The 27,625-nt window shown below is 59.3% G+C and overlaps 4 protein-coding genes across 4 annotated transcripts; all 4 read right to left on the bottom strand.

The window, feature by feature from the left end:
* Window positions 1-631: 631 nt before the first annotated feature.
* On the bottom strand, window positions 632-2,184 carry HRG_04501 (endonuclease/Exonuclease/phosphatase family domain-containing protein; the record flags this gene model as incomplete). The annotated part of the gene is made up of 3 exons (XM_044862972.1): window positions 632-1,790; window positions 1,854-1,958; window positions 2,048-2,184. The coding sequence occupies 3 exons, from the start codon at window positions 2,182-2,184 to the stop codon at window positions 632-634; spliced, it is 1,401 nt and encodes a 466-aa protein (XP_044721586.1).
* A 1,685-nt stretch (window positions 2,185-3,869) lies between these two features.
* On the bottom strand, window positions 3,870-5,425 carry HRG_04500 (kinase; the record flags this gene model as incomplete). Its single annotated transcript, XM_044862971.1, has 3 exons — window positions 3,870-3,927; window positions 4,061-5,163; window positions 5,414-5,425. 3 exons carry the CDS (start codon window positions 5,423-5,425, stop codon window positions 3,870-3,872), a joined length of 1,173 nt encoding a protein of 390 aa, XP_044721585.1.
* Window positions 5,426-10,625: 5,200 nt separating this feature from the next.
* HRG_04499 (uncharacterized protein) lies at window positions 10,626-11,444 on the bottom strand (the record flags this gene model as incomplete). Its single annotated transcript, XM_044862970.1, has 1 exon — window positions 10,626-11,444. The coding sequence occupies one exon, from the start codon at window positions 11,442-11,444 to the stop codon at window positions 10,626-10,628; it is 819 nt and encodes a 272-aa protein (XP_044721584.1).
* A 2,499-nt stretch (window positions 11,445-13,943) lies between these two features.
* On the bottom strand, window positions 13,944-17,118 carry HRG_04498 (ribosomal protein l24e; the record flags this gene model as incomplete). The annotated part of the gene is made up of 7 exons (XM_044862969.1): window positions 13,944-14,086; window positions 14,153-14,646; window positions 14,740-14,839; window positions 15,585-16,290; window positions 16,336-16,724; window positions 16,797-16,883; window positions 16,941-17,118. 7 exons carry the CDS (start codon window positions 17,116-17,118, stop codon window positions 13,944-13,946), a joined length of 2,097 nt encoding a protein of 698 aa, XP_044721583.1.
* Between the last annotated feature and the right edge of the window lie 10,507 nt (window positions 17,119-27,625).

Below are 27,625 nucleotides of genomic sequence, written 5' to 3'. Positions count from 1 at the left end.
CCAGCCAAGTCTATTTGTGTGTTTTTTGTTCTCTTTTTTTGGTGGCAGAGAAAGAGAAGCTCGGGCCTGGAAATGCCACTCTCCACGTCGGCGAGCGGGACACGCACGGTCACACGCCGACGCTGATGGCTCGTGCCCGTGTGTGGCGGTCAAGGTCTGTCGGCTCTGTATTATTCGTCTTGTCTATCGCGAGACGCAACTTGTAGATGCCAAATGAAATTGCGCGCCAAACGCCTCGTCATTCGTGCACCACCAAGAATCCTCTTCCTGCTCCTCTCTGGGCAAGGTGACAACCCGCTAACAGAGAAAATAAAGTCCACCATGTAGCCCGTCCAACTGTAGCTTGTCCGTTGAAGGACAAAGAAGAAGATCGAGCGGAGATAATTAAGCAATGAAAGTCACGCCTTGTCTCGTAATGCCCTACCTCTATCAAGATATCTCCCCAACCTTCCAACAGGGCGGCAAAGTCAACCGAGTGCTCCGGTGCTCTGACGCCTTTTATGTCTGTCCATGTATGTGCGCGTTGAGAAGCAAAGAACAGCCAAGAAACCTCATCCCGCTTACCGGCCTCTGGCGTCGCAAGCCGGCCCTCTCCACACAAGTCGGAGAGAATACTCCCGCGTCAACCCGTCTATTTGGCCGTCTGATAATACCAGTACCCACCCAGACCAGCCAAGAGCAACGTCGCCAGGATCCACGCTCCCTCCTTGGTGCTCCAGAGGAACATACTCCACCCCACGAGCTGCTCCTTTTGGCGGGCAGCCTTGCGTCGCTCCCAGGCCTCAGGGTCGATTTCCACCGGCAGCCGGAGGCGGGGGTCCGTTGCGGCATCGGTCTCGTTGCTCTGCAGTGACGCCGGGGGTGCCAGATCGCCGGGCGAGATCAAGGGGACATCGACGCGCAAGAAGACGGGCCGGTGGTCGCTGGTCCGCACCACGGGCATGGCGTCGTAGGCGCGCACGTTGACGCGTGGGGCGTCGCCGTGTGACCCGACCCACGTGGGCACGTCGAGGTAGAGTATCCTGTCTGTCCAGCTCGGATATCGATGCGGTGCAAACTTCCACCGCACCTCCGTCTCCTCGGCGTCCTTTGTCTGCCCGCCGACCGGCGGCCGCGCAATGTACTTGTACGTCGGCGGGAAGCGCACCTCGTGTTCCGTCAGGCCATGCAGTGTTCTCCCCGCAGCTCGCTCCCGCGTCAGCTGGTCTAAGGGAAAGAAGTTCGGGTAGTGGTGCTCGGATTCCGGATCGAGGCTCGGGAAGGCAGCGTTGGGAGGCGGTGAAGTGGTCGAGATGCGGTAGTTGAGGTCGCCGGCGACAAAGAGGTGTGAGGATGACTTAAAGACGGAAATGTCGTGGAGCTGCCGCCGCAACTCGAGGTGCTGTTTGTGGTGCTCGTCCTGCAGCAGGTGGTGTCGCTCCTGGGCGGCATCGCCCTCGGAGCTCTCTGGCGTTGACGCTCCCTCGCTGCTCCGCACCTTGTCGAGCACCTCCTCGGGGTTCTCAAAGGTCAGGCCACGCATGATGGCCGCCCAGTTGGCATTGCGCCGCGGCAGATTCCACTCCATGGCGGCCAGGTGCGTCGCCACAAAGGTCAGCTCCGTCGACCGCTCTCCGTCGCCCACTTGATACAGTGCTCTCAGCCCCACGGCGCCCTTGTTCCCCATGTCGGCCGCCCCGAAGCCCACCTCGGCTTCTCTGAGGTCTCGTAGGCGCGCAGGGTCTTTGGCAAAGAGCATAATGGCCGTGTAACCGACGTTGTGTGCCTTGATCAGCTTGTACTGTCGGTCGCTCCCAGTCTCGTCCGCCAGCGGAACCGACACCGTGTCACGTCCATCGCGCGCGTCGCCGTGCCGTATCGCGGCGAGGTTGACGGCCTCGTCGAAGCGCGCAAAGTAGGGGTTGAGGAAGTAGTCGCCGATAAAGGCCTGGCTTAGCGGCGCGATCTCCTGCAGAGAGCTTTTGAGACGCAGCGATTGCTTGATTAGCGAATCTGAGAAAGGAGGGCCCTCGGGTCGGTGAGTGAGAACGGGGACGGCCCTTCTTACAGGACGACGAGGTCGGGCAGTCCCGTTGCGTTCTGCGCAAATGCCGACTGCAGGTGGGAGGCAAAGATGCCGGGGCTGATGAGGTTTTTGGCACAATTGAACGTCAGTACCAGCAGGTCAAGCGTCGAGGGAGCCATGATTGATCTGTTGCGGTCGACGCTCGTCGACATTGCCATCTGGAGGTGCAATGCCGATCCCATCTCCTCGAACGGGCGGCGTGGTGCTGGTGCTTGGTGCTGGTGCTCGGTGCTTCTCCGTGCCTCGGAAGAGGGGGGGCTGGCAAGTACAGGCGGGCCCAGGCGCTATCCGTCGGTACCTGAGGATACTTAATCGGGCATGCATACATAACGCCAAAAGTCAGATATTCATTGCTTGCTCCCCGCCTTCAAGATATATATATATAAACGGAGTATACGCCCTCGTTATCCGTCTGTGCGCAAGAATACGACCTGTATGCCATCACCGTGCGCTTCTGACCAGGGCCGTCATCTGCTTCGCATGCTGCCTCGCTGATGCCCCTTCCCACGGGCCCGCCTACAATCCTAGTGCGACCGCCACGCTCACGCGACCGAGCTCGCCTACGTAGCTTAGCGCAGTCAATACCGCCTCGGAGCACCTTCAAATCGGACATCACCTCCGGCGAAATCACTGGGACATGACTTCGTCAACGCGCATTCGCCAAACAATTTTTAAAATAAACGAAGACTACCTAGCGTGTGCTGCGTGACTGGCCTGTCAAATCCCAGCTTGAGACGTCTACACCCGTTGCCGAGCATGAACAACCGCCGCCAAAGCCTCGATGCCAAAGTCCCGATTATTGGTGCCCCGACGGCGGGAAGGGCGCATCGTGTTGAAATGGGAAACGCGAGACCGTACGGGCTACCCATGGTATGCGGAACAATCTCAAGCCCCAAGGTACCCCAGTTTGCGGTAGTGTTGAATGTCATGCCCACCTCCAGATCCCCATGCCTCACCGAGACCACGCATATCGTTGGCCCAAGATCACCGTGCGCGATTAGCTTGGCTCATGTGACGTCGAGGGCAGATGACGAGAGTTGATAGGTTGCCACGTCCATGTCCATTAGCGCCTCGGGAACACGGCTTTCCAGGCGCCTAAGCAGGCCCCTCTACCCCTGATACCTCCCCAGAAGCCGTTCCTGGCGACCCCAGATCAAAAGCAGAACCCGAATGTTGTGAGCGTCAATTTGCGTTATTAGTGATCAAAGGAAAAAAGGAAATGCCTGCTCAGGGAACGCAGCTGTACCGCAACGACTGGCACAAAGTCCCGAAAGTATAGAGTCGAGCTGACTTCCGGGCTTGCGTACATCAAGGCTCTCGCATTCGAGGGAGCTCCCGTGAGCCCCGAGAGGGTGGGGCCGGCTCAGATCCGGGACTCGCCTCCAACTCGTGGATGATGCAATGGTCAAACTAGGCAAATCACCGGACATGCCTTTCAGATGCGTGTCGAAAGGAGAGAAGCCACAGGCGGGACAGGTAAGCCTGCCGCTGCCGAGACCTCGCCACCATTCGGAGTCATCCGAGCCATGCGTTCAAGAGAGCCATAAGATGCGTCCAACGTCGAAGAACGAGATAAAGCAGTGCGTATGAAAATAGAGAGGAAACGGTCGTGGCCGCAACGAGAGCCTGTGAAATGGCCAGCGCCTGAGAAGAAAGACAGAGGAGCAGGCGCTCAAGTTGCCGCCAAGCTTGCCAATTTCGGGCGTGAACAAGGAACTTCGATCAAGCGGAGGGGTTGCCCCGACTGTCGGCCGCCATTTCGCTCCAAGTCTCGCAGGTGGAGGGCAGGGCCGATTTCGCAAAATCATGTGGGTCGGTAGCTGCCAGAGGCGTAGTTGGCTCCCTTTGAAGCGGAGCGCAGCCTATTACCGTCCACTGAGTCAGCCGCGGTTGTCAGCAAATTCGACCCTCGGCCAACGGAATGGGCACACTGAACGCGCGGAGGAAAAAGACTCCTTACAAGGAACGGTTCGTTTGGGCTTGTCAGACACTCACATCCTGTCGCTACCGCCAATGGCACGGTTGGTATCCGGAGTGTCCACGCCGGCGCCAGATCCACGCTCGAGCATCTTGCGACGAGAGCTGGGGATGGCGTTGGGCTTGGAGACACCAGCCTGGCCGGACGCAGCGGCGTTGGCGCGCGAGGCACGGGCCTTTTCCTCATCCTCGGGGTTGGCCTGGCCAGCGGCCTGAGCAATGGCTTGGGCGTTCTTCTGGTATTTGTACACGGTCCAGTCAAAGACGTAATCGTACTGGAAGCCCTCACGGACAAAGAGGTCGCGGAAGATTTTGCGCAGGTAGCTGTAGTCGGGTTTGTCATCAAAGCGGAGGGACCGAGTGTAGTTTAGGTAGATGGCGAACTCGTTGGGGAAGCCGCGGCAGAGAACCTCGGTGGGCGTCGTCATCTTCTTCTCCATGATGCGATCATACTTCTGCTTCTTGGTGGCAGCCTTGAGGCCCTGCCACGGCAGAGAGCCGCGACAAAAGTACAGCATGACGTAGCCGAGAGACTCCATGTCGTCGCGACGAGACTGCTCAACGCCGAGATGGGTGTTGATGGAGGCATAGCGGGCCGTTCCCGTCAAGTTCTTGTTCTCGCGGTACGGGATGTGGAAGTGAGTCTTCGGGTCGCGGTACTTTTTGGCGAGACCAAAGTCGATGACGTTGACCTGATTGCCGCGCTTGCCGATGCCCATGAGGAAGTTGTCGGGCTTGATGTCACGGTGGATGAACGACTTCGCATGGATGTACTCGATGCGGGAGATGAGTTGATCTGCGAGCAGGAGAACCGTTTTGAGGGAGAATTTGCGGTTGCAGAAGTTGAAGAGGTCCTCCAGACTGGGGCCGAGGAGGTCGAGGACCATGGCGTTGTAATCACACTCGGTGCCGAACCAGCGGACAAAGGGAATGCCGACGCCGCCAGCAAGCGACTTGTAGACGCGAGCCTCATACTCGAGCTGGGGGTGCTTGGCCTTGACCGACTCGAGCTTGATGGCAATTTCCTCGCCGGAGATGATGTTTGTTCCGAGGTAAATGTCGCCGAAAGAGCCGGAGCCAATCTTTCGGCCGATACGGTACTTGTTGCCGACACGAAGATCCTAATCACCCAGTCAGTCAAAGTGTTCTCCCAGACTGGCTCACGCAAGCCAGTTTCGCCATGTGCTGCTGTCCTATTTTTCGAGCAAGTCGAGCAATACGAGTCCAAGCCCGTGATGAGCAGCAATCTCGGGATTGTAGCTTTGTCTTGCCCAGGTCTCGGCCCCTCGCCACCTCTTCCCAGTGTCTCCAGGGACTGAAGGGTGGATATGCGGGCAATGGAAATGCATCTTTAAGGTCGGCAGGGCTTACCATGGTGGTCATCTTGACGATGGATTACGAGTGCACGATTGCACTCAAGTGGGCTGGATACCGCAGCGGAGGATGTGTAAGGGCGAACTGGACAATCGTCTAGACGTTCCGAGGTCAGCGACGAGCGGCAAAAGCCAGTGATTCTGATAGTGACGTGTTGCAGAAGAGTGTGGAGAGGGGAGGAGGGAGTGCATGAGTGTTGAATGTGGAGAGTGCGCAGGCTTTGCAGGGCAGTAACGCCACCGGGCCAAGTTCGGAGCAAATCAATGGTTGTGCCAATAGTGGCCGATCAGGCGTTTGAGTTGCGGGAGACTGCCCACTGGCGAAGAGGGCGTCAAATAGCCAAAGCCGCCATTTATTCGTTTTTTGCTCGCAGGGGGTGCCCCAGAGGCGTGCATGGCACGATGGTGCAGGTGATTATGGCAGTCGGCCGCTTACCTGCAACTGAGCGGATTCAGGGCCCGGAGAGGCGGTCAAGGAAGTAGGAGGCGTGCAAAGCCTCCAAGGTGGCAGGCGGGTAGGAGGATGGCGGTGACGAGGCCAGGCGCCGTCACTGCTAGGTCGAAGCTTGTTGGGGAAGTCGACGCGCGGGTGAGCCGTCGACGGAGTCTTTGTCGGTTGCCGCCGCCTCGTTGGGTGGACGCGTCAATCAAAACGACGCAATCGGATTCCCGACAGAAGGGAAGAAAAAAAGGTTCTGTCGGAGCCGATCTCGACGAGAGGATGTGGTGGTGGCGGAGAGGTGGAGGTGTGGAAGAGAGCAGGAGAGGTAGAGGGTGGAAAAGGTGGAAAAGAGAAGAGGGATGGAGTGGTGGGAGGGGGGCGGGTGTTGGAGAGAGGGAAAGAGGGCGAGGGAGGAAGGGAGGGAGAAAAGCGAAAAGGGAGAGCGGGGGGGCCGAAGGAGACGAGGTACCTTTTTGGGCTGTCAGTCAGTCAACCGAGTACCACTCGGACATGAGGCGAGAGGCAAGGGAACCTGAAGCTCGGGCCGGGGAGGAAAAAGGAATTTCAGCCCAGAGCGCTTGGGGGGCTGGGCTGAGGCAGACAGGCGACTCTGGCAGCGAGCGCTTCGCCCGAGATACCTGGAGCACTATTGCCGGGCAGAGGTGGTACCTGGCCCGGGGCGCCTTGGCCCGCAGCCTCCGGGGTACCTGCCGACGGCCCAACCGCCTGCGAGCACAGGGCGCGCGCGGTCAACAAAGCGACGGGCGGGATCCAATCGACCTGATGCCTTAGCTTTGCGGCAAGTCCAAGGCGCCTTTGCACCGAGTTGCCTTTCCAATGATGACCCGAAGGCTCTGCCGTGCCGATGCACCGAAGCACCCCCACCAGCCTTGGCACATTGGAGGAGGCACTGTCAAGCGGCGGCGGTCAGAGTTGGGTTCCGGCAAGCAGTGGAGGCTCTGTGCACTGTCCTGGGCCCAACGTGTTTGCGTAGGCAGGCGCCTAAAGATACCCGACGTGGATTGTCGGCGGCGGGTACGAGCCCCTGTACGGAGGAGGAATATTGATCATGTCCAAGGCTTCATGCCCTGACTCTGCCCAGCCCAAGCAGCCACTCGTGGCGAATGAGTTGGATGGATGCCAAGTGCACCCTGTCAGGACGATTGCTGGTCATCGACAAGCAACGCTGCTCTTGATTGTCTCTTCGATTTGCGGCCCTGCAATTCACGTTGACTTGCACGGCGTGAGGCGGGAGCAAAGAGGCCCGACGCATATGCCGCCGAGTCAGCAGCCGTGATTGGAGGTGCAGCGTAATGTATTAGTCGAATGAAAAGGCCCATGACGTCCGTTAGAGTTTGAGTGGTTCGCGAACCTGACCTGACGGCTTGGCTTGTTTGCCACCTCATCACCCTCCCGGGGTCGCCGCCTTGACGACGAAGCGTTGAGGCGAAACTCTGGCACACGGAACGGGTCCTGATATTAATAAAGCCTCCTTGACCTGACGTGCAGTGGGTACAAGCATGTGGTGCGGCGGGCAGGCAAGGTCCCTGGTTGACAGAGGATGGAGCGCGGCTGTGCCTTGCAGGGCATTCTTTTGCGTGTTTATCGCCTTTCATCCACCATCCATGGGCTGGCACGCCGGGGAAATTCCCCTTGTCGGTTGCCCTGCAGGCATGAAACGCGGCATTGTCACGGGGAATTGAGAGGTGAATCAAGCACGAGCCTGGACCCTCTATTATCTTGACGGCAGACCTCACCACAGCCCAACCTGAGCCGCAATTTCTGCTCGCACACAGCTTTCAACAGTGACGCCTGTTCCCCCCTCTTCTTTGTCCTCGTGCTCTTGGTGGTGGGCACGCTTCCAGCCCGATTCAGTGCACCCTTTGCTCCGTTGATGGGTGCTTTACTACTAATTTGACACTAAACATATCCAATCCTCCGCATTAGCCCCCCAAATATAAGCATACAGTTGCGTAGGTAATTACAGACATCAACAGGCTCAAAACTCGAGCTAGCTTGCGCATGCTGTCGGTAAAGTGCTGCTGGGTAAAGCTAGCCGGCTCTTTGTAGTGCTTTGGGGCCAAGTCATCATCGAAATCGCAATCATCCTGCCGAGACAGCTGACGCCGCGAGGTCCTAGCGGCAATTTCCAGATACCTCTTGCGGCCATGTCCTTGCTCCCCAATACAAACCAGGCCTCCGCCATACTTGAGCAAGAGGGCATTCAGAACCAGACGGCAGACTCGGCCGTTTGCCGTCAAGAAATTGGTGGATGTTGACAAAGGCATGGCAGTATTTGACGGAGAATGCGACCGGGTCAACTTCGCCCGACTTGTTGACTTGGTCGACGTCCCCGATGGGTGGCGGCAATCATTTCTCCCATGGCTGGGGGGACAATTGTCGAGTCTGTAAACGAGTTGAGTCCAGCGCAGACATCTTCACGGCGGTAGACGCCGCTGTATTCCGTCCAGCTCATGCCCTGCTCCGTATCGACCCTGTGGGCAAGAAGCCGGTGGGTTTCAAGGATGATGTCTTCGGTGAGATGCTTGCCACCGATATAGACCTCTGTGAGGATGTAGCTAGCCGCCTTCGCGTGTTGCACGATTTCGCGGCGACTCCGGAGGATAGAATGAGTTCCGGCGGGCAGATTGTTGGCCTAAGAGGGCCTGTTCGGTGGCCGCACACTGGGGATCCCTCTCGCCTATATCCTCGGGGATCTCCTGGCCCCGAAAGATGGGCTGACAGAGTTTGAGGGTAACGTCCCAGCCAGCTCCTGCACCTTCAAATCATGTTGGAGACCAACTTGGCCATGGCGTTTACTTACTAGATGCGTTTCCACGGCTGATGCTTGAGAAGACGACAGGGTCCGGATCAAGTCGCAAATCTCGGTCGTGCATCTCGCCAGCTGCTGGAGAATCTTGTCAAGCGTTGTTGCGAGCAAGCCACGTGCCCACACGTGGCGCTTGCAAGTGACCGCTAGTCTCCTTGGATTGACTGATGTGATGATTGTTTGTCTCTTTGGGTGTCGTCAGGCCATCACCGTTTAACCGTTGGTCACTGAACCCGCTAATAAGCTCCGCTCTGGTCAGCGGCTGCTTATGTAGTTAAGTTATAGCCTTGACGCGAAGGGCAAGAAAATCGCCTCAAGACTGTAAGAGTTACGATATACTGCTTACAGTAATTAATGACTGGCTTTGTCGTAAGTAGGTAGGCACCTCTCTTTCATTCATGCGCTTCTCGCAGCTTGAGTCTGATTCGTGGGCATCCTTGCAAGTGACCCAAGGCTGGCCTCACGACACCCTAAAGGACACGGGCAAGAAAGACAGACGGCGCTTCTTTCCCTTTGCGACTTCATCCAATCGATGGGCACGCGGGGGAGATTCCCCTCGTCGGTTCGGATGACAGATGCAACGGCCGTGACACGACCAAACACTACAGGTGGTGAGGGTCCTTTACCGGCAGGATGCAGCAGCTGGTGATGTCCTCCCTGTGGGCTGTAGGTACTCGGTACAGTAGGACCAAGTATCCCGCCAAAAGAAAGGTCCTCCCTCTGTACTGTAGGTACTGTATAAGTTAGGTAGGTAGGTAAATTAGGCAGCCTGCAGACTTGGCGCTGTCTCGGATCAGCACCAAGAGTACTCGTATGCACCAAGTATTCTCTCTCTCTCTCATCGGGCACCAACAGTTGCTCCACGGCCACGATGCTCGTCCCTTGATTCATGCAAATGGTCATGATTGATGGCCCGCCCATCAATCATGGCAGGGCGCAAGCCGTTTAGAGTGTCGCTGCACAACGGTCGTGAGGAGGAGGGAGGCAGATGCTCAATGGAGGTACCTACATCTATGCATCAATCGGATGGGCGGGGCATCAGTCAATCGGATGGGCGAGGGGCATCAATCGGATGGCCGAGGGGCCGGTTTCCTCTGCTGCTCCTTTTCCTCCTCCTTCATCCACCATCCGCCGAGCCAATGCCTTGATCCGCGCGCCATCTGCGTCTCGACCGTCATCCCATGTCGGCCCCGTCCTTTGCCTCGGGGGCCGTGCGACGCCTACGCCCTACCGGCGATGCATGTGGATGGTTGGCCATCATGACAAGAACCTCCTCATCTCAACAAAGGATGAAACCTTGTTAATACCTCATCTCGCCTCCCATCCGTCACCTTCCATGTTGCACTCGCTTTGCGGCTGAAGTCCCGTCGTCTTGCTCCGGCAACCGGGCACTTTTGTTCGTTTGCCTCTCCGACCCAACAATCTCACCCTCCGCCTTGGTATTGGCTGGCAGGTTTGCTTATCCCGCTGGCAAACAAGGTCTCACGCCCCTTGAGCGACATGTATCCTCGACACAGGCGGTGAGCCCGACTTTCTCGACGCCGTCTGACGCCTTCATGTCGTCGCCCGTGTCACGTCCGCTGACGACTTGCGGATACGCCGCCACGCGATGCACCTTCGGCCAAGGCATCCTGTACCGCATGACCCTCTCGCCCACTGGTTTGCCTTCCACAGGCAGCTCTCCGTGGGTGCCTGGAAATGGCGCACCAATTCCAGCCAGCCACATACTGTACACTTGACGTCGTTACTTTGCACACATTTCAGCTCGTAAGCCATTGGTGTTGTGTTTCTCACCATTCGTTGCTTTGTACATGCAAGGGGACGTGCAAACATGTCCAAATGCTCAGCTTTCTGAGCCAACAACGCTAAACGCCTCGACCGCATCTCCCTGTCCGCCCCCCTCCCCCCCTCCCTGTCCCCCTTCAGCATCCCCGGCTGCTATGCATATCTGTAGCTTCCACCGCCCCACGATCCGCCCCGGTACCCTCCGTGCCCCGGCGCCGGCGCCGGCATGTGCGAGCCGGGTGGAGGGCCGTACGCAGGTCGGTGAGGAGGTCCCTGCGGCCCCTGCAGCACCTCGTCCAGCTTGCTCTCTAGCATCTGGCTCGTCTTGTCTAGCCATCTCCGCGCCGACGAGCTGCTGAACATGCTGCTCGACGAGGTGCGCGGCCGGCCGGCAGGGAGCGGCGGCGGCGTGTACAGCGTCTTGGGCGGCGGCGGGTACGGCATGGCGTTGCGCGGGTCGGACCCGAAGCCCGGGGCGAACAGTCCAGGGGCCGATCGGGGGGGTAGCGGCGGTGGGTATATCGCGAGACGAGGCGGAGCAGGGCCATCCGGAAAGGCATACGTCGGTTGAGGTGGGTAGTAGGGGCCGGGATACGAGAAGCCGGGTGGGTGAGGCGGTGGCACGTACTGGGGCCCCGGATAAGAAGCATTCGTGCATGAATACAGCGGTGACGGGCTGTGGCTGTGGCTGTAGCTGTAGCTGTACATGTGCGGTGACGGCGTCGTCGTCGTCGGCTCGGGCGTCGTAGCGTGGTAAGCTTGCGGTCCCGGTAGCTGCGGAACCGCCTGCCCCGGCGAGGGATACGGCGAGAGGCCAACCGAAGCAGGGGAAGGCAGCGGCGGCGGCGCGGCGTAGGTCGGCTGCGGCATGCCGTACACGGGGACACTCGCGGCGAGGGGCTGAGTGGGATAGCCCTGCAGCGGCGGAGAGACGGGCGTCGCGGCGGGATCCGACGTGAGATGCGTGCCCATGGAGGCCGAGGAGAGGCGTTGAGGACGACCTGCCGACGGGGCCGGGGCAGCGGGACGCGAGGGAAACCCGGTGGTCCACTCGGCAGCGCCGTCGAGGTATGGCTTGGCCGAGACCAGACTCGGCGGACAAGAGGAGACGACGGGCCGTGGCGCCGGCGCGCAAACCCGGCCACGGCCAGAGCCAGAGCCCCGGCCTTCGTCGTCCCCCCGCGGCCGAAACGCAAGCGTCGCCGTCGCCGCGCCGGCACCGGGGGGCGACCCGGCAACGGCCGCCGCCGCGTCGCCGAGAGGCCGAGGCGAGCACGGCGGCGTGTAGGAGGCGCCCGCCGGCGAGGGGTGGTGGTGCCGGGTCGTCGCCGGTGCTTCCGGGACGGGTTTCTGGACCGCTGGTCGTGGCTGGGCACTTGGCGCCTCTTGTGTTGCTGCTGCTGCTGCTGCTGCTGCTCCTGTGCCTGCCGCGGGCCAAGGCGCCGGCGCAGAGGTGGCCCGAGACGTGCGCGCGCGCGGGTAGACGGTTGCGCTGAGCCCGTCGTCATCCTCCTCGGACGGTCCATGATACGGCCACGGATTCGCCATCTCCGCCACCGGTGCCTCTTCATCTTCATCTTCCTCTCCTCTTCCCTTGCCTCTTCCCCCCACTGTCCTCTCCCCCCCCGGCTTGGCCTCGCCACCGCCCACCACCACCTCCCTCTTCTCTCCCAAGTCGCAGGATCCAAGGACATCCCGCGGCGGCCCCGGCTCCTCGCCGCCAGAACAAGAAGCTCTCAAGGGCGCCAAGCCGTCGTCGCAACAAGCCCCGACGCTGCTCCCCCGCAGCGGCGGCGCAGCCTCCAGCTCGGCAACAGGGACGAGCGTCTGCGGCGAGGCAGCGGCGCCACGTTGCGCCATCGACGGCGGCGTCGCCATGCTCGGAGAGAAAAGGCGGCGTTTGCCTCGCGCCTCGGGAGGGCGGCCCTGCCTGCTTGGTGGGTTTTCGCGGGAGGTGTTGTTTTGCTCGCGGCCCGCCTCGGGGGTTTTGCTGCGAAGCGACGGACAGCCGGGGGGGGGGCACGGCAAGGATATCGAGAAGCACAGGGGACGAGGGGGCCAAGGGGGGGAAGAGAGAAGCGCCGGTGGGCAGAGAGGGAGGTTGGGTGGGGGTTGAGTTCGCCCGATACGAGTGACCCCTTGCAGTTGCAGCAGACCCTCTTGTCTGTAGGCACCGCACTTGGTACTTTAGCAAAGATTATAAGAGCGTCCAGTTACCGCCAAGTAGGGCAGGCAAGGCAAGACAGATGACGAGAGAAAGAGAGAGCCCAAGTCGATTCAACCCAGCACCATCGTCCTTCCCCCCCTGACATTGGAGGGTCCGAGGCCGTAGGGCTGAACCTCGCGCACCTTTGAAAGCCAATCCTCGCCGTAATCTCCATGTTGCTCTATGTACTACTTCGCGGACGCCAAGCACTCGCTCCTAATACGTCTTCGTTAGCGGTGCGTATATATATACATACACCTGAACACTACTGTTCAGTCTGTTGCTGTGCACGTCAACTCCAAAGCTCCAAAACAACACGGACCCAAGGACAACCCATCCTACCTATTCTACCCCAGGTGCTGTCACTGCTTGCTCCCCCCTCCCCCCACGGGGGTTTCAAACCCCCAACCAACGAACCTAGACAGCCCAGCCCGGGGTCGAACCCCCCCCCCCCATGCACTCTGCGCCGATGGCGTGCCGGCGAACAATGCCCGTAACCGCAAGCATGGGTTCTTTATTTACCACCCTGCGGTACCTGGACACAAGGCCCTTGGCTTTTTCACAGTAGATCCATGCTCCCGGCTTCCCCCCCCCACCATCCCCCCGTACCGGCCCGGGCCCCGGCCCCCGGCCCCCGGCTCGACCGCCAAGCTGGTGGACCCTGGTTTCATTCCTCTCCCTGCCCCTGATAACTTAGATGATAGATCCTGTAACCCTACCACCCATCATTAGCCTCCCGCTTTCGTCTCCGCAACATGTGAACCAACCCGCCTCCGTAAGTCCCTACTTTAAATCAAACAAGTCATTCAACTCACCCCGGCCCAGGCAAGCGCCAATTTCGACGAAACCCTTGGATCACAGACATCGGCTATTGTAAGCATTGTCATGCCTCTCAAAGTAAAAGTCGGCCGAGTTTTAAGCCGAGGACGAATAAAAGGCACCGGGCGAGAGAGTATAGAGCTCGTACTTCATTCATTCTCAAAATTCACTCCCCTGCTTCGCATCACCACTTCATCGTCTATTCAACGCCCATATGTACAATAGGCCCGTCTCTCATACCCAATTCTTCAACTAACAAGTCCCCCCCCCTCTCTCTACCGTAAGCGAAATGAAAAGAAAAAAAGGTCATTCCTCGCCAATCGACGGGCGTTCGAGGCCTTGGCCGACGAACAGATTTCATGTACTCGAGGCTCGCGGCGGATGCCTGGGGAATATACGTGGTGAAGAGAAAAAGACGCAGCAGGCGGGCCAACAAGTCTTGGCCCTCAGTCATCGCTCTCTTCACCTCGCTTCCTCCGATCGTTCCACTTTCGCTTCCCGGCTCGCGTTTCGTAGTAGGGCGCAACGGCCGCCACGTCCTGCATGGTGCCTTCGATGGCCGCCCGCGTCTTGTTGCGGTAGCAGTCCACTAGAGCACATGGTTAGCATCTCTCATGCTTTTTGGACTGTCTGGGGCTGTCCTTGGGGCACCTACGGGCTCGTTGAAGAAATACCGTCCTTCCGGCAAACACCCGGCTCTGAAGCCACGCCATTCGGTAGGCCAGGTCGTTGAGTCTGACCTCCTTCCCTCTCCGCGAGTTCCTCGTTCTCGGAATGGTGGCTTCGCCGTCTTGTCCCTCGGCCATGGTGACTTTGACCACCTCTCCAATCGGCTTCGGTGCACGGTGGTGGCTGACATCCCGGCCCTCTGTCTCTTGGATCCCGTCGTCGGACAGGTCCTCGGCGAAGAACCGCGAGCCCGTGGCACTCGGGGGCGGGCTCTGCATCTCTCGCGGAAAGTAGCTGCGGGGGTACACGCTGGCCCCCTTCCGGAAGCTATCCGGGATTTCGTTGGTGTCGACGCCATCCAGCGTGACGCGGACACGGAGCCGCGAGCCACGCACGCTATCCTCAACGAGGATGAACTTGCGCTTCTTCGCCTCGGGAATGTCGGGGAACAGGCCGTCGGGCTCGTCGGCGTGAGATCGACTGTGGCTTCTCGCCGAGATTGCACCCCCCGCCCGAGGGGCCATATGAGACATCGGTCCCCCTTGGCCAGTAGGATAACCTGGACCGCCATACCCTGCGAAGACGTGGGCTTGTCTTACATCGTCACCACCTGGATGTCCCGGAGCAGTCGGAGCTTGATGATGGTGTTGTTCTTCGTACGAATTACCGGTACCTCAACAAACGCATTAGCCTGAGCGCTTCAGGAGAATGCGCGATGCAAGATTGTGTCGTGAGTACAGGGAGGGGATGGCAATGTCTTTGCAAAGCCAACAGGTGCCCGTTTACTTCCCAACGGGACCCACGACTTGGAAGAACAAACTATATCTGCCTTGAGATGCCAACTTCTTTACAGCCACACTTGGCAGACTGAGCTAGCAGAGGGAGAATGCCCAGAACCAAAACAAAGTGAAAACAAAGCAAAAAAGACTTGACAGCAGGCATCTTATGCGACTTTTTAGATAATGTACAGGACAGCGCGTGTAGCAACATGACGGGTATCTTCTCAAGACAGCGTCACCGCAAGCCCGTCGAGTCGTCGTAAAAGGGGTGGGTGTAAAGTTAGGGGACAGGAAGGGGGTTGGTGCCGCAAGTCGACTCAGACCCCGTACTATTTATAACAAAACTTGAGATGCCAGGGAGAAAAGGGTTGTGGCACATTCCCTTAGATGCCGCAAAGTGAACACAGACCGAGACAATGCAGGAAAACCAAGAGCACGCGCAGAAACCAGATGCAAGTTGCTTTTTGCGACTCAGGGGGGAGAGGTGAAGGAGTTGGTATCATCGAAGCAGCACGGGGCTACGTCCAAGACGAGCCCGTGCGCGGCAGTGCAATGAGGTGGTGCATCGAGATGGAAGCGAATCAAAGCAGCGCAAACGCAACAAGCGCAAAGACTCAAATCACATCTGGTGGAACATACCGACTTCGTCTCCTCCACCGGGGGCGCCTCCATCGGCGTGACCCCCGGCATGATGATGCATTGCTTGCCCCATGTTGCCCAGGCCCGGCTTCCCCATGGCCGGTGCGCCGCCCGGCCCCATGGGGCCACCGGCTGACAGCCCTGCCGGCCCGCCGGGGCCCGGCATATGGGCGGCGCCGGGGTGTGGCGTGGGCGTACCCTGGACGTGCTTGCGGTTATTCATCTTGGCCATGCGTCGAACTCGTCGGCTTCGAAGGCGGGGGTCCTGGTTGCTATTACGCCAGCTATCCACTGCCCTTTGAATCAGGCCGCGCTTGCCACGCAGTGGCGGGTTGAGTTGCGCCAGGGCCCACCCGACGCGGTTGCAGTCCGTCTCGTACATCAGACGATTGCCCCGGTACTGGTCCTTGGCGCAGCATGCTCGGGGATACACGCAGTTTTCTTGCTTGAACTCGGGCGAGAGCTCATCCGTGTTGACGGATTCGACATCGCAGCGGATGGTGTACTCCATCTTGACCCTGTCGCGAGAGTATTCAAAGGCGATCCACTGCACGCCGTTGCCGTCTTGTCGGACCACCAGCGGCGTCGTGGCCGGGATCGGCCCGGGAGCAGCGTTGGGGTTGATGCCCGCAGCCTGGTTGCCCGGGCTCTGGAGCGGGGGGGCGGTTTGTTGATGTTGTGTTTGCTGGAGTTGATGCTGTGTCTGCTGGATCGGAGAGGCCTGCGCCTGCTTCTGAAGCTGGACGGGAACCTGAGGCTCAATCTTGGGCCGCGGGCTCCCCGTCATGCCTGACTGCTGGGCGTGTTGTTGCGCCGCGTGATGGGTCATCTGATTCTGCGGCGCCGCGTGGGACATCATCATGTTGGGCTGCGACGTCATGGACGGTTGCGGATGGTGCGCATGCTGTGCGTACGGTGAGGCCGACGGGTGAGGCTGCATCGACTGATAGTGCGGCTGCGGCTGGTAATACATGGACTGCTGGAGGTGTTGGGACGGTGGCTGGCCGTATATGCTCCTGTGCTGGTCATGTTGCGAGGGCGACGCGACCGAGGCTGGCGAGTTCGACTGCGGCGTATGGTATGACATGGGAGGATAGGGGGGTCGAGGCATTTGTGCGGCGGCCATCATGTCGGATGTGTCTGAGTGGTCGCGACATCAGTACGGCACGCGCTCCGCGCCGAGCAACCTCGGTGGCCAGCTAGGGGACTCACCTGCGGATGTATATCCGCTGTTGGCACCTGGCGTGCTATACGGGCTTGGGTGGTTATAGTAGCCCAGGTTATCCTGGGTGTTGGCACCTTGGTTGGCGGCGGCCTGATAAGCTTGGGGGAGAGAGTGGGTCGACGAGTACGCGCTTTGGTGATGCTGAGCCTGCGATGACGGCTGCGGGTGCTGGTGCGGTTGCGCGTGGCCCTGCGCGTGGTGATGCTGCGGCTGCTGCTGATGCTGATGGACGATGCTCGGCGGTCGCGAATGGTGAAGGTGCTGCGAAGGCGGAGGACCCTGTTGCTGGTGGTGGGGATGATGCTGCATAGAGACCAGACGCATCAGTAAGACATGGGCATGAAAGAATGGGCTAGGACGGGCAAGGACAACAGTGTAGAAAGGTAGGGCGCGTTGGTTATATTTGCCCCCTGACGGGTGTCAAGGTCCGGGGAGCTCTGGTGGAGTGGGCTGCCCCCTGTGAAGAACTGGGATTGCACGGGTGAGGCGCGGCAGAACAGCCGCGCTGATGAAGCAACCCGGCTCTTGCTTACTACTTGTACAGCAAAGATGGGAGAAGAGGAGAAGGGGGTGGGGGGGAGGTTATACCGCGGTCTAAAGGCCGGAGGCGAGCAGGAGAGAGAGCGACGGGTTCGCCCAAATCCAATCAAGACCAGGCCGAATCCTCGTCGGCAGGTACGTGGAGACAAGCAGGGCAGGAGGAGGGATAAGGACAGGACAACGCTGTTCTGCGGTAGAAGGATGACGGGGTGGTGGCGCATGGGAAAAGAGCAGTGTAGGGGAACAAGTAATATTTGAACCAAAGTTATGGAGATGGGGGCGGGCGAGGTGGGATCTGGAGTGGGTATGCAATGAGCTGACAATGAATGTACTGCAGCATGTACCCGGTGGGTGTGTGGTTGGCGCTCAGGAACCCGGCCAAGCGCGCAAGATGACCGCCGATCGCGAGAGAGAAAGAGACTGTGGTCCCTAGCCAGTGTGTCGCCGAGGACTTCAGGACGAGACTCGAGTGCTGGAATCAAGACCGCTCGCGTCGTTGATGAACAAGCCATGAGCAAGGTCAGGCAAACTCGAGAGTTGGAGACCTTGATTCCACGTCTCTTTTTTCCACTCGGGCAGCTTGGGGGAATTCGATGACAAGGGGGGGGGTGGGTCGACAAGTGAGCTCGGGGAGCGACGGGGGTTCAATGAGTGGGAGGGTGGCGGGATGAGGGAAGAGGCCGGGGACGAGGCCAGCGCATGGGAGAAACGTGACAGGGGGTGCGAGTCTTTGATTAAACGACCAATGGACGAGTCGTCCGGGGAGTCAGGGAGCACTGTCCCTAGGGGCAGCTGCCCAATGGAGTATTGAAGGACCGGGGCTAGCCAACGGACCAGGATTCAGCCGGGATTGGGTCGCCCGTCGTTGGGCCACAAGCGGTGTGTGGATGGCTGTCGAGCAGCAAGGCAAAAAGGCGAGGCAAGCGAGCAGGTCATCTCCAACTAGAGACTGCGGCCGCCAGCCCTTCCCCTTAAGAGGTGGTGATGGGTGGGTGTGTGGGAAAAGAGGGAGCCGTGGGGTCCCCCTTGTCTTGGAGCGGCACGTCGACGAGAGTTCAACCGGGCAGCGGGTGGCTCCAGAAGAACGCGCTCAACGGCACGGGCTTCCAAGCATTGGTGACAACACTCGTTGCTCCTCTTCTCATGGGCAAACCCGTCTGCTTACTCCAGGAGCCACTTGGCTTGGACAAGACTGGCGACTGGGTACCTCTGGCGCAAGACAGTCATGAGTCGTAGCCGTCGGCCGTCTTCTCGGCCTGGCTCGCTCTTTTCGACAGCCACCGCTATTGTCCAGGGGACCCCACTGGGGGTCGGGGAACAGGCTGCGACTGGCTGACTGTGGCTTCGTAGCGCGTTGGGAACGAAGTGGCCATCTCGCCAATCTCCACCAGCTCTGGGTCTTTAGCGGAGCAGAATAAGCGCGCCCCCCCTCGGGGTACACTCCCACACGCCCTCACCCCCCATCACCCAGTCTGAGCGTTGCAGCTGCTCGCCGACGGAACTGGCGGCCCACTCCTCGTGGCTGCTTGCCTGGCGCACCATTGAGCCGACGACCAAAGAAGTCCAGAAAAAAGATTTGACAGCCTCACAGCCTGTGAGAACCGTCAGGCCGTTCCCGTTTCTCAGCGCGTGGAGCGTCGAGAGCCTGTGGCCCTGCCGATGACGCCGGAATGTGCGCAGGACTCTGCGCGGCCGCGTCGCACATTGCTGACGAAGTGGACAAACGAAGCTGATGCGAAGGCTGCAGCCTTCCGCCTCAGCCCTCTCCCGCTCTCTGCTCCTTGGAGGTCGACTTCCACGTATGTACCACGCCGGGACGACCCACGACCCCTGTCGTGTGCGGGCACCCTTAGTCTTTGGTGAAACAGGAGTCACCCTGCCAAGTCCCACAACTGAGTCTTGACCCACAACGGCTGCAGATTCCGCTGGAGCCTTGGTTCATGGTCCAACTCAATAGGGGTATCGCTTGGGACAATGACAAGGCATGGCATTGCTGACTGCAAGTGCCATCATGCGACACCGTCTTCGTTGTGCACGCGGTGCTTAGGCCACTCGGCCATTGGTCTCGACGAGTTCCTGATGCAAGAAAAGTATATGGACTCACGGAATCTGCGGCGGCTTCTTCTTTGAAGTGACCGCGGACCTGCCGGTGTGCGGCCATTGCTGCAGTCATGGGAGCGGCAATATGCAGTCAACAGTTCTGTGGCCTACACATTAGCATTTGTTCTGCCCTCCAGATGTGTGTGCGTGTGCTGGGCGGTATTCGAATCAGTGGGAATAGCAGAGGCTACCTACCTCTCAAACGGCCCGTTGGTCCAACCCGTTGAGTTTCTGGGGACTCTGTTTTTTCCTTTGTCTGACTCAAGCAGGAAGAACGAGACTCCGAGAGCCCCAATATTCAGTCGTGTCGAGTTTGGGCCCTGAATCGCAATTAGCTCACACTCGTAGCCGACCGATATATGGGGCGGAGCATGGTCGTTCATGCGGCGATGGCACTGAGCGCCAGCTGCTGCCCCACGTAGCAGGGTTGCGACTGAGAGGCTCGCCAGTTGGAACACAGGCAATACCGGTACGGCAAGCACAGACACGCCGCTTATCACGGGTTCCATCCATCGCGGGGAGATGACAGGATGGCAAGATTAAAAACAAAGGAGGGGGTGAGGGGGGTCTGCCGGCGCTTGCCCGATCCAGGGGACCACGTACCGGCACATGGACGGTCCCGTCCAAAAGGTGAGACGCTGTCGGATCGTGGAAACAGGCCCGGTCTCGTAGGAAATGGCAGGATTGACGAACGAGTCTCGTCACCTTATCCCACTCTCGCTCGAAGTTTCACCCAAGGACTATGCAAGTCGCTGACCTACAAGATGATCAGCGTCTCTGCCGTAACTTGGCCAGGCCGACGGCAAAGTTCCATGCCAAGTAAACTGGCCGGCGTACTTCGCAGATCGGTGCCAACGAACCCCAACTAGCCCGAGTGCATGTACAATTATCTGTGCAGAGCCTCAGTCTATGCAACATGGCAAGCGGGGGCTAAGCCGACACGATGCTGGGCGAATGGATGCATACCTGTGATTCGCGATACAACCTGCACAATGGCCGGGGGCGTGGTCGGGCTCGCGGGTGCTGGCTCTGTAAAGTTGAAGGGGAAAAAGTCAGTTCCGTCGTCGAAAAATAAAATAAAAACCCCCCGCGTGTGCGCGCGTCGGGGTGCAGCGTGGGTTGTGGCAGTTGCGTGCGCCGTGCTCTTCGACAGGGCCCGAGTACACAGGCGCTGCAGTGATGGACGGGGCAGTGTGCTCCGTGCATGTGTGTATGTACATGCGCCTCGCGTCGCCCCCCTCCCAAGAAGCTGGCCCCTTGCAAGCCCGGTCGACGGGGCGCGATTCCGAGAAGTCGGCTCGAGGAATCGACGCCGACGACAGGCTCCAGGGGTGGGGGACGCGGCGAGCATCCCGCAGTCGCAGCTGCAGGCGTCCTTGTGCAATGGAACCAACCACCGACACACCGAGTTGGTGGTGGGCCGGACGAGCTCAGAAAGACGAAGAAAAAAGGAACGTTGGCCGATGGTTGGCGGCGCTTGGGGAGCAGGACCGCAAGAGCTGGGTGAAAGGCCGTCTGCTTACCCAGATAGCTTGGCTTTGCAAGCCGTCGTCAATAAGGTTGAGTCCGTCCAGGTACAATGCGTCTCCTTGTCTTCACAAAAAGAGGGGGGCGACCGGTGGAACCGTCGAGCGTTAGGGGCTGTCAGCGGCTTTCGGTCAGCCACTAAACCCTGCCACCGGGGGTAGGCGGGTACGTACTCGGACGAGGACGCGAAAACGAAGTTGTTTGCACGCAAAACAGCGAGCAACGACGGACGACTCGAGGTGCGAACTCTCGTTATTGGGCGTGCAGGCGCGAATGCCGAGCGAGCTGGGCAGGCGGCCGTCGGTGGCAGAGTCGTGCAGGGTGCGGTGCTTTTGCGATGTCGGCGGGTGAAAGATGGGCTCGTTTTGGGTGGGTCCGGACAGCAGCGGCGCGACGGGCAAAGATGGACGGGCGGTTGTCGGTAGGCTCTGGGCAAAGAGCGGCGATCTTGGCAGACGAAGTCTGGACGACAGATGTCGGAAGAGGGTCGAGTGTGCAGTTGCAGAGTGGTGATGTGCAGCTCCTCTGCAGGGTCGTCCCTCGTCGAGCGGGTTGGACAGGGTCAGGCGGCAGCCCGGGCGTAGTTTGACAGGCAGACGCGCGCGCAGGGGGGGCAGACGGTCGACCGAAACCTAGGGACTCGACGACTTGATCCAGGGGGTCAGACACTTGTTTATTTTTTGGGGCGAGGGGGGGCCAGCCGTGCGACGACGACCGATGGGAAGCATGGAAGAGGGAGAAGGAAACGAGGGAAAAGGGCCTTGTTGTACCTGGTCTCGTAACCGGCCGGTTGGCTGCGTGAATGACGAGTGAATTTGGCCAAGGGGCCAGCGGTTCTCCGGGCTTTCGTATATTACGGGGCACACAGATCGGCTGCAAAATTTTCTGCTCGAGATGAGCTCCGGTACGAGCAGGAGGGAAAGGAGATTTGCAAGCCCTCCTGGGACCCGCATGCGCTGACGGTTTTTTTTGGCCACTTGCTGCGCCTGGCCAACGACTTTTCACCGCGCAAATATCAAACACCGACGGGCGGTCAGATGGGCAAAGGCGGCACGGTAGCCCAGGTACCCGACCTTTTGTACATGCACCCTCCCACTCCCCCAGAGCTCTGTACAGGTACCATCCAGCCCTGGTGGGCGGGCCGATGGACAGGTCAAAGTCGGCTTCTGCCACCTTGGTTGATGACAGAAGCCCAGGAGAGAAAGACGGATACTAGTACCTTGGCTGTTGTGGGCAACTGCCGATGGACTTGCATCTCGTACATAATATACACACTGTACCGACGACAAGCTGGCCATGTAGTATGGAGTATCCGTGTTGTGTATTCCCACTATGCCCGTGCGGCACACATGTGCCTCGCCAGGCGTCGAGTCGGAGGAAACATTGGGCGCCGTGCACTACGACTCTACTTGGTGCGAGAGACAGTATAACCATAAAAAGCTGAAAACGGGAGCAAAGGCTTAATACAGGGACGCGACGCGGGCTACGTCATGTCCTCCCGCCCCATTGTGCTCGGGGGTTTGCTGACCATCCATCCTAACCTACCGGGACCTGGTAAGTTACGCAGCTGCAAGATTCGATAACAAGCTCGAGAGTGGTGGCACCAATTCAGCAGCGTGGCACGTGGGCTGTGCGACACGCTCGCGGGCAGGGAACGGTGCACATGGGAGCGAGAGGAGCCCCGGCAACAGGGACACGACGCCGGGTTCGCGCACCCACACTTGGTGCGTCGCGTTGCGTCGCGTTGCGTCGCTGCTGTGTGCAGGGTAGCAGCCCTGATGGCGGCCATTTCATCCGAAGCACCGCCATCGCCCGCCGCAGAATGCATCTTCTGCCTCGGCACCGTCGACGCCGTACGCAGTCGTACCGCTGGGAACAAGTCATTGCCAGGTAGCAGCACGTTGACGGCCTGTTTCGGGGACAAGGGCCTAAGGAGAACCGGCCGGGGGAAGCTCGCCAGTCTCGGCGCGGGTGGCTGTTGCAGCAATACTTGTTGGATGGCAGCACGTAGGGCTGACTGCAGACTCGTATGTAGCTTGGCTGCCGGCCGAATCCCTGGGCACGCGCTCGCAAGCTTGTCGTCCGATCGCTGCGTCCCCGCTGTCCGGGAGCCATTTTAAAGTTGCAACAGAATGCGGAGCGGCAGACCGGGATGGCGATGCCCTCCATGCGGGCCGTGGAGCGGGAAAATCCTTGCAAGCCCGGCTGGCCCTTTGGCTTCGGTGCAGTATTGCCTTGGGTACCATTACGCCCCTTGTTGATGAACCAGGCAATCTGTGTAGGCAGGTCCCAGTGATACAGATACCCAGATACCCGCCGTTGGTGCTAGGGGAGGCCAGAGTGTATTCGCCGCACGGTGAGGTATCGGTTCGAGTTACGTAGTAGTAGGTAGCGAACAACCTGACCCTTGGAGCCTTTGCCCACAGCAGCATGTAGCTCACCGTACGAGACGCTACGCATTAACACAGTACGGCCATGCCACGAGGTTTTGAATCGCCAACTCTAACCTCAAACCAAGAAATCTATCCGTACACTCAGACAGGCTGCAAAAGATCTGAGACACCCCCTCCCGACGTCGAGACTCCATACCGGCGTCAACAGCCAAGAGCCTCCACTGCAGCCAGACAGGCCAGGGACGTGGCCGTGGGCTGCGTGACACGTCAACAGCCCTTTGACTGTCGACGGATGAGAAAATCGCCGAGCTGCTGGCAACATGGCGAGGCGCCTGCGCTGCTCTGCGCATGACCGCATGCTGCTCACCCTGCTCACCCTGAACTGGCACTCGCAGCCGCCCACAGAGAGAACCAGCGAGGTCCGAGCTGGCACTGCACGTCGTGCGCCATGGAGCTGCTGGAATACAATGCACAAGGGCACGTCGACTTTCAACCCATTCGTCGCATACCCCTGAATTCTGCCCGGCCCTTGCAAGGCCGCGGCTGGGATCAGAACGGCGTGCAGAACGCTGCCCTGTCCCCGGACCATGGGAGCCAAGAGCACTGGACGGAGACGCGGGTCGTTCCTGGGGAAGCGTTCGTCCCTTCCATCCCAGCCACGGCTGCGACAGCAACCTTTTTTTTGGGCATTTGCAGGGGGTCACATCCCGGGGATAGTAAACGGGTAATATGCTGAACTAGAGATGCTGTTGGCATGCGGCACGGTCCCCACGAAGTCATGGGACATGGATGAGCGGCGCGCCATTCTTGACAGCCAGGGCCACCCGTGCCTTGACGACGCTGTTTCACGCTATGTTCTTCGCCGTGGAGAACCTCCCTGCACCTCGCGCGGCAAGCCTCGAGCTGTTGCCTGACTCGAAGCTTTGTCCTGACACATAAGATGGTGTGGTGAACAGGTCAGTGGGAGAACCGGAAGCCCGGAGAGCGCCGACAAGGGATCCTTGCGGCATCATGGTCAACTCCATGTCCCGGTATATGCACGCCATGCAAAGCATTGCCCACAGAAAGCACAGACAGCCCAGCACTGCACGTATGGTCGGAGCCATCCGGAAAGATGAGCGGTCGGCTCGCTTTCTGGCTAGTTAGGGACGCAGCCGGTTCCTACTCTTGAGTGTGGTTGCTTGTGGACAGGACCAACGACTCAAGCGACCGATCGAGTTCCCGTGACCGGGGGACCACACATGGCTATTCGGAGCTGGCAACACCAACACGCCGCCGTCAAGTCCTACCCCCACCGTCGTTCCGAACCTTGGGCCCATGGACGGCCAGACGTCGGTCCGGCACGTCATGCTTTTGTGCATGCGATGCGACAGTATCCGTAGATGCCACGCGTTCACCAGACTACTGCGCGAATATACAGATGAGGCCAAGGGAGGAAAGCAACGGACGCCGGCCCCCCCAGTCAACGTTTCATTGCCTCAATCCCCAAGCAAGATGGATGACAAGACCAGACTTGGTTTGCATGGGTGGGCACACGCGCCTGCTGCTGCCCAACGTCCAAGCTGAGCCAACTTGCTTGTGCATCTTCTACACCCACCACAATAACCCTCTCGGCTCATTACTCTTCAATAGTACCTTTGATGCAACAGTCCGGAGGCGCCGCTCGATGTGACGGCCCGTCCGCCCGAGGTCCGCTACTGCGGGGGATTCATTGAGAGGCAAGGCAAGGAAGGGATGGATGCGTCGGGAGGGCCTCTGATTGCCCATCACATCACGTCACACGTCCTTTGCAGAAATGCTGTGGTCAAACAGAAGGCCGGTTGGTTCGCCGGCCAGCGTTGCTTCGGTGGTGGTTCTTGCTTGCCAGCGCAAAAAGTCCATTGTCAGGCGATGCGCACCACTGCGACGGAGATGGATACTTTGAGTGAGGAGGAAGCACTCAGTCACAGCTGTACATGACATATAGCACACGTGCCCTCGGGTGCCCAAGGCCACTGCCCGGAGTGTCTGGTCCAGGACGAGGCAATCCATAGACGGATAGAGAGAAGGAAGGATACGTGCATTGACGACAGACTGGGGTAGAAGATGGGACGATTTGGTAGCCCCGCCTACTGAGAAGCATGGCCTTCCAGCATGAGGTCGGATGCGTACAGTACGTGCTGACGAGGTGCATACCTTGAATGGGGGTGGAAGGGGGGGCATGAGATGAGGGCGGAAGAGGGGCGCGGGAGTTTTGACGAGGCGCTGCGTCATGACAGTTTGCATGTACGAATACGTTTCTATGTACAACCTACGGATACAGTACGCAGAAGATGCAGTAGGGCAATGCATGGTTCTCCGCGGGTCTCACTGCCGCCTCCGCGCAGGCGACACAAGCAGGCATCGTGGAGGCCAGGTAGAGGATGTTGCGCTGAGCCGTGGAGAGGCTTCTATTCTGGGCCCGGAGAGTGTCTTGGTCCCCACCCGTACAGACTACATGAGATATGCCAAGTATTTTTGGCCATGTTTTGGCTTACCTGCTTACACACACACACATGCATCCGTCCTCTGGACAAATGAGGTCAAAGAGGGAGGAGTGTGACGCACGTAGAGATTACAGGACCCAAGTGTAAGGTATACCTTGGGTGCCTTCTCCGCTTGTACTGTATGTACCTTTTGAAAGTGTGTACTCTGTACGTATACGGAGGATAGGTATGGAGAGGTAAGTACCTAGGTACAGCAGCTATATACACACTCCCGGGCTATAGGTATCGAGCGCGAATAGGGAGGGGGTGTCTGTGTATCCGTAGAGACGACCTTGGTCAGTCAGCCAAATACTAACCGTGTCTATGTATGGATACATAGGTATGGGACGCGTGCTTTTGCCCTTCCATTTTCTCCCGTTTCGCCCTTTTTCATTTCTTCTTTCTCGGCAAGGCCATGGCGCCAATCCATGTTTTGATGAGAGCGGCGCGCTTGGACGACGCGACGCAAAAGGCCCTCGTGTCGTTGGACGCGGTGGCATTGGGCCAATTTCACTCGTCAAAGCGGCAACTCCCGACCGCGGTGGACCCTGGCTGGCCCCTTTCTTGCTCATCATCACTGATGACGATGAAGAATGCCGCTCTGCATGACTGCCGCGCATCGTACGAGGTTACGGCACGTCCAGCCTTGTCCCATATGGCATCAGACATGCGGAAATAATAGCAGTATCCAACTCCGTCCGTGGCTGCAACAAAAAGCCAGAGGTGGGAACCGGGGCGTGCCGGCGAGTCAAGGCCCCTGCGCTTCGTCTTGAGCCGTTGCCAAGGCGTCATGCCATGGCCCCCTCGTGACTGGTGCGTCTTTTCGACCGACGTCTGTCTCTCTGTGTGCCCGTACTGTCGGGGAACCGTGTCAGTCTGGCTTGGCGCGCCCGTACCCGATTGAAACGGGACCCTTTTCGCGACGTGTTCGTAAACGAGCACGACGGGCGCCTAACAAAAACCCACCGAGCCCCATGCCGCGCGACGTTTTCGTTGCGTGGCGCAGGAAGCGAGCAGCTGTACTGTCCGTATCTGTCACTTCTACGTCGTTTTCCCCCGGCTTCGAGAACGATTCCGGCGACGATTCTGCTGCTGCCTCTGACTCCCGCGGAGCAGAACCCGGATCATCAAACGACGGGCGTGGACGGATACAAAGACAAGACTGTCTCTCCTCTCCTGGTTCCCGCTCTCTGCCCCGTTTCCTTCTTGTCAGCTTTCAGGACTCCAGGCTCCGGGGAGGAGGGGGGGGGGCCACCAGGAGTCGGAGCTTGAGCTCCGTCGCGAGCCCGGAAACCTGATGCTGCCAGTCGGCCGAGAGAACGAGACGACACGCCTGTTTTTGCGTGTCTTGACCGGGCCTGCTTGGATATTTGGGGGCGGTTGAGTACATAGATATCGTACATGATTACACGAGCCGAGAGACGGGGGGGGTTATCGTGCTGTCAAGACCGCAACGTCTGGGACCCGAGACAGTCTCAACTAGACAGAAGAAAATTAGCGATATAACAGCCCGAAGACATCTGTCACAACAACCGCTGCCTATCGGTCCCGTCCCCTGCTAAGCGGTGAGCAAGAGGAGAATTACCTTGCATATACAGCCAAGTTGTGTAATCATGCCCTATCCGTCGGTGGGAGGCTGTCGCTGTTGACCTGTCACAGACACCGGTGATGGTGGCGAAGCATCTCGTCGACGAACCCTCTTCCTTCTTCCTTGTTTGTATTTTGCTCGATTACTTGGCCCTCCCCCCCCCC

This window comes from Hirsutella rhossiliensis (assembly GCF_020360975.1).
Source record: "Hirsutella rhossiliensis strain HR02 chromosome Unknown scaffold00004, whole genome shotgun sequence".
Classification (NCBI taxonomy): domain Eukaryota; kingdom Fungi; phylum Ascomycota; class Sordariomycetes; order Hypocreales; family Ophiocordycipitaceae; genus Hirsutella; species Hirsutella rhossiliensis.
The sequence above is the reverse complement of the archived record's forward strand: the minus strand, read 5'-3'. Positions and strand labels throughout refer to the sequence as shown.